Genomic DNA, 6,176 nt, shown 5'->3' with positions numbered 1-6,176 from the left:
ATAAATAACATCAGAAATGACTTTCACCCACTCTCCTTTCTTATTTTTGGTCTAAATAATTCCTGACATGTCACAAATATTCTTTTCTTAATTAGTTATTTTTAATGACTTAAAGACGGTAGCGGCGCGCGCTGTAGGCCTCGAGCTGTGTGCATCTCGGGCTAATTGTGCAGAGGATTTGTGATTAAAGTGTGATGGAAGGAGAGGAACCGCGATCTAAATCACAATAAATTCGATTTGTAAAGACATTGTGCTGGTGATATGGAGCTCGAGCTCACACACAACTCCTGTGTTTCTGGAAAAAGACTCGAACAGAAGTGAAAACAAAGACACTCCTCGTGCTCGAGTGGAAATAAATCAGAAAAACGCGTTCCCGGGGCTTTGCTTACGGAATAATTATTCACGCGCTTTTATGTTCATGCTTTACATCCGAACAGAAAATGTGTGTGTGTGTGTGTGTTGAGCTGGCAGATGTTTCTGAAATGTGTGTAAGAGTTCATGTGCAGTAACAGCTGTATTAATGTGTAATAGACCAGAGGACACAGTGCACTATATGTTCAAATACAATGTCACTGGCTTTGTAGAAATAATAATAATAATAATAATAATAATAAAAAACAAGTCGTGCATTATTCCAGTTTATAGAGCTGTTTTTAGGCAATTGTCGAATGATAAAAAATATAAAAAGCGAGCAAGCAACCAAACAAAAAAAGAAAACATCCGCAAAACAAAATAAATAAATAAGAATCAATCAATAATTAATCCTCCTCCTCCTCCTCCTCCTCCCTCACCTGCCTGCTCTGTCTCAGGCTCGTGTTGTGACGGCGGTGCTATTGTTTATTGAGGTGGACGTCAGGTAAAATTAGCAGACGACGCGGAAAACGTCTTAAACCGCCCGCGTGACGTCACATGGGATAAACGTCTCCCATTGGTCCCCAAATTTCCCCCCTAATCATTTCGTCTCACAAAGTGAAGGAGGAAAAACACACACACACGCACACACACCACCCAAGCCGCGCTCCCCACTCCCACTTCATTCTTTTTTTCTATTCAAGAAGAAGGTGAAGCATGCGCGCGCTCAGCCCTCCGCCGTGTCCGCGCGCTCGCTAACGGGAGCTCGTGCAGCGTTCAGCGTCTTTTTGAAAAGGAACTTCCTCCTGTCTATCTTTCTCTCTCTCCTTCTCTCTCTCCTCCTCTCCCGCTCTCTCTCTCGCTCTCTTCAGGAGATGAGATGATGGACAGTAGGATGCTCGAGCACCCGCGCGCGCAGTACGGGATGGCCGGTGTCGGTTTTCCGTACCACCTCAGCCACCATCACCGCCATGTCTACGACATCACCGGACACCAGATGCAGACTGTTGCTCCCTTTTCCATAGACGGATTATTAAACGGCTCCTGCTCGGCCTCCGTAGTCAGCTCGAGCCCTCTGCTCGCGACCGGCTGTGCCGTTAATGCGGACAATCAAGCTTACAAACTCACCGGTGAGTCTAAAATTATTATTATTATTATTATTATTATTATTATTATTAAAATGCTGTCTATTCCTGAATAATTTCATAAATGATGATTTGAATCAGTTCAGTATTGTTTCAGCATCAGAGCTCAGTATTATTTTAAAACATTCTTGAAAAATAAATTCATAAATAATCTCACAATATTTTTTGTAGACATATTATTGTTGTGCTTGTTTATTCCTTTTTTTGCTTTTAAAATGAAAGAGATCACGATACTTTACAGAAACACTGAACAGCACTGGAAGAGCTCGAGCTGTGATGCAGTGACATAAAACTTATTATTATTTTTAAAAATTAATCGATTCATCTACTCTCACTAATTATCATCTTATTAATGTTGAAGCTTTTCTAGGGATTTATTTTATTTATTGTAAATATGTTAAAACAGATGGAAATATCAGTTATTGAAAAGAATATTAGTATGTTTAAAACATTATTATTATTATTATTATTATTATTATTATTATTATTATTATTATTATTATTATTTAAAAATGTAACACCAAAACTCCAAAACCAGACTCTAAAGGTCATGCAATAAAATGAGAACAGCTTGTTTTTCAAAACTAAATTTATTAACTAACTTTTTTTTTATTAAACCATCAATAAAATAAAATCTATAATTCCCCGACAATTCCTTTCATCTCTTCGGGATCTCAGTCTCATTTCATTAGGATTAATAATAAACACACTTTATCAGGAGCAGCTTGTTTACTGTGTGTGTGTGTGTGTGTGTGTGTTCAGACTCTGCAGATCTGGATAAAGAAAGTCCCGGCTGTAAACGGAGACGAACGCGGACCAACTTCACCGGCTGGCAGCTCGAGGAGCTCGAGAAAGCGTTTAACGAGAGCCATTATCCGGACGTCTTCATGCGCGAGGCGCTCGCGCTGCGCCTGGACCTGGTGGAGTCACGTGTGCAGGTAAACAAACATCTTAATGATGATTCACGATCTGGAGAATGCTCAGAATGTTTATTCCTGATTAGTGCACTGATCCACTGATCCACGCGCGAGACGTCTTACACACAGCCCTGAGTGTGCTTTACTGTAATCTTAGCCTTATTATTATTAACATCTTATTATTAACGTTTCCCTAACGCTCTTGGTTTTCTTCTTCTTCTTCTTCTTCTTCTTCTTCTTCTTCTTCTTCTTCTTTACAACTTAAAACATTCAGGAAAAGAAAGTTACACTCTTCCTAGTTGCACGCGCGTCGGGTTTAGGAAGCTGCGCGGATTTATTCCGGTTTTAAAAGCTTTGCGTGTTTGTTTTTGTTTGTTTTTTTACTCACGGGCTCTGCGCGCGCTACAGGCATAAACTTGGCCACGCACGTGAAAAGTATCTTATTTTTGTTTTGAGGAGAATAAAGAGCGAATCTGTGATCAGAAAAGATCAGGAAGAGGAACACAATGACATTCACTCACGCGCGCGCACGCAACTCCATTTATTATTATTATTATTGTAATTATTATTATTATCATTATTATTATTATTAGTAGTAGTAGTACACACACACACACACACACACACACACACACACACAGAGACAGAGTAACAGTATAGTCAAAAGTAACCGGCTTTTTTAACAAAAACTTATAAAACAGCTTTTCTTCATGTTGACCAGCTGAATGTCCACTTACACCATAAAGGAAACACTAAAACACTACAAATATTCAATTTCCCTCACCTTTCTCTCTCTCTCTCTCTCTCTCTCTCTCTCTCTCTCACACACACACACACACACACAATATTTGTTTCCCCTAGTCATAGTGATTCATGTTTTTTTAGAGCAGATCATCTACACTCCTAGGTCTGTGTGATAATGAAGAAGCGAACTCCAGTGTAGAGTATTTGATGTGTCCTGATGTTGTTGGTGGTTTAGAGAGATTTTTAGAGTAAATTGAACCCGGCTCCTGCGAACATGATGGTGTTCTTATGAAGGCTTAAATTTGGTTCCCGATAGTTCCTGTTTCAGACAATTAGGTGCACTTTATAGTCCAAATTTGAACTTTATCTCATCATGTCACAAGTGTTACATCATACTGACCATCATACTGACCACTCAGGCCAAAGATCTTTTCTGAGTTTGTGCTTCTCTCTCTGTCTCTCTGTGTCTCTCTCTGTCTCTCTTTCACTGAATGATAAATATAGAAGAGCACTGCATCTGTTGCTGGTTCTATAAATGAATAGATGAATGGTGTGTTTGTTTGTTTGTTTGTTTGTTTGTGTAACAGATTAGGCTTCTGTGGAAAGGAAGTGTTTAGAATTGTGTACCATCATATCCATAATCAGGGCTAGATTTCAGAGTAAAGGTTGACTTTGTGTACATTTCTCTCCAGCGTATCTCCCTACACTACAGTTTAGTAGCCTGTTATTTGGAGAGTGTTTTAATACCGCTCAGAAACGGACTCATTTTTTTCATTAAATTTTATTACATTAAAAGTCCCACACTGCTGTATTGTTCTGTGAAGCGTACATCTTCTCCACTGTTAGTATCTGATACATTGTGTGCACAATTAAAATAATTTAAGGTACCTAATGGGACCTCAAGTACCGCTGATTACCATATTATTAAGGTAGATAATTGGACCCTAATTAGCTTTTAGAGTAAAGCTTTAGTTTGGTCCCTTTATGTCTAAAAGTGCACTTCAGTGGAATGTTATAAAACTAAATCAGTTCCAAATGAAGTGGCTCTTTATTCTATTACTGTACACTCTTAGAAAAAAGGGTACTAAAGTGTACTTTTGTGGCACCTTTATTTTACCTGGAAATACGGCTCGAGTGTACTTTTAGGGAAGATTTAAATTGGAGACAGGAACCAGTGAAGGTTCTAGTACTGTGTGTTTCTCATCTTTTTTGTACAGAAAAAATAACGTGTAGCTTTGCTGTCACTCAGCTGTTAGCCTTCCCTCTCTATCTTTATCCTGTGGGTTTACCCGAGTGAGTGAAGCGTTCAGTGATTTAAGGTGGAATCTGTGAAATGAATGCACTGCGTTTTCATACAGAAGTGATCCTCGAGCCGGTTCCTTTATGTTCTGTTCCTTTACTATGTACATAACATTGTAATTACCATAATATAAGGTTTCTAGGGATAGAGGTGTCATGATAATGATCAGTTCTGTTCAGTACTCTTTTGTTCACACAGTGCTTTAGAGGCCTCATGAAGTTGTTGTTGTTGGCTGTAGGTCTGGTTTCAGAACCGGAGAGCCAAGTGGAGGAAGAAGGAGAACACGAAGAAAGGTCCCGGTAGACCGGCGCACAACTCTCACCCGACCACGTGCAGCGGAGAGCCCATGGACCCAGAGGAGATCGCACGGCGTGAGCTTCAGCGGCTCGAGAAGAAGAAGCGCAAACAAGAGCGAAAGCTCCTCAAATCCCAGAACAAGTTCTTGTCCTCTGAGCTGCTGCACACGCCGGGCTCGGACAGCGACGTGTCTCAGAGCACCGACAACGAATCTACACAACGCAGCGTCCCCACGTCCAGCATGCATGGGCAACGACACGACCCCGACACTGACCCCGACCCCGACACACACACCCGGAACATGGCCCTGTGTCCCAGTGCTGACTTCACAAGACCTTCCTCCTTACACAAGCTCAACCCTTTCAGTGTGGAGAGCTTGCTCGCTGACTCCAGTCCCAAACGGAAGCCGGCGCCATTTTCTTCCGATTTTCCTCAATCGCCTGTCGTCGGTAAAGGTCACTTCCTGTTGTATCCCATCACGCAGCCTCTGGGTTTTATTGTTCCCCAGAAAAACACTGACTCCACACACACGCTGACTGCAAACAACACACTCTGTACCGAGGCTAAAAGACCGAAAAATGAGCATCTCTCACCTGGAGCACATGACACACACACACACACCTCACACTGCGAGCAGGAGGAAAAGTCGGACGCAGAAAGAAAAAGTGAGGAAGTGAAAGCTTGAGAAGATTTCTTCCGACAGAAACGCGTTTCAGTTTTCAACATTTTTATAACCTAAACTCTCTGAACTCCTTTTTAAATAACAAATCCTCAACACGGATATCCTTCATTCATTCAGAGGGATGGATTATTATTATTATAATTATGATTATTATGCTTTTTTTTGTTATTAGCATTGGATAAAAATATGAGCTACACGCCTTTCCAGAACAACAGGAATCCTCAGAAACGATAAATTATCAAATATATTTATATATGTAACATTTTTCATAAATAATAAAAACGAATTCTGAAAAGGAAAAAATATGTTTTATGCGCACAAATTCTCTCTCTCTCTCTCTCTCTCTCTCTCTCTCTCTCTCCTGTTTCACTCCCCTGCTGTGTGGCTTTCTTTATCTTCTTCTTTTATTTTTTTTTGTTTACCGATTCAGAAGTATTGCAGGCAAGTGTTTATTGCTTTAATAACAAATTCACTCATTCAGAACCTGCCGTCGATTCGAAGAGGGTCTCGCGCCGCGGGCAGAGAGAGAGAGAGAGAGAGAGAGAGAGAGGTGTTGGTGGTGTTGGTGGGGGGAAGTCGGTCAACTCCTGCCGAGTTTTGATATGAAAGTAATTATTTTCCTGATGGAGGCAGGGGTGATATATTCAGGGTTTTTTTCTTCTCCTTCTTTTTAGCCTGAAGCTTTATTTCACGCACACACACACGCACGCACGCGCACGCACACAGACACACACACAGTC

General features: G+C 40.8%; 1 protein-coding gene across 1 annotated transcript; it reads left to right on the top strand.

The window, feature by feature from the left end:
- The first annotated feature begins 978 nt into the window (after positions 1-978).
- Positions 979-5,662, top strand: uncx4.1 (Unc4.1 homeobox (C. elegans)). Its single transcript, XM_058380792.1, has 3 exons — positions 979-1,481; positions 2,259-2,434; positions 4,696-5,662. Exons 1-3 carry the CDS (start codon positions 1,232-1,234, stop codon positions 5,437-5,439), a joined length of 1,170 nt encoding a protein of 389 aa, XP_058236775.1. The 5' UTR covers positions 979-1,231; the 3' UTR covers positions 5,440-5,662.
- The last annotated feature ends 514 nt before the right edge of the window (positions 5,663-6,176 follow it).

The sequence above is a fragment of the Hemibagrus wyckioides genome, linkage group LG26, assembly GCF_019097595.1.
Source record: "Hemibagrus wyckioides isolate EC202008001 linkage group LG26, SWU_Hwy_1.0, whole genome shotgun sequence".
NCBI lineage: Eukaryota > Metazoa > Chordata > Actinopteri > Siluriformes > Bagridae > Hemibagrus > Hemibagrus wyckioides.
This window is presented reverse-complemented; position numbering and strand designations above follow the sequence as displayed.

Bases quoted from the DNA above. Each gene is read 5' to 3' on its own strand.
- uncx4.1 (XM_058380792.1), top strand. From the start codon at position 1,232: ATGATGGACAGTAGGATGCTCGAGCACCCGCGCGCGCAGTACGGGATG. The intron at 1,482-2,258 runs GTGAGTCTAAAA...GTGTGTGTTCAG, and splicing joins TCAAGCTTACAAACTCACCG to ACTCTGCAGATCTGGATAAA. The intron at 2,435-4,695 runs GTAAACAAACAT...TGTTGGCTGTAG, and splicing joins TGGTGGAGTCACGTGTGCAG to GTCTGGTTTCAGAACCGGAG.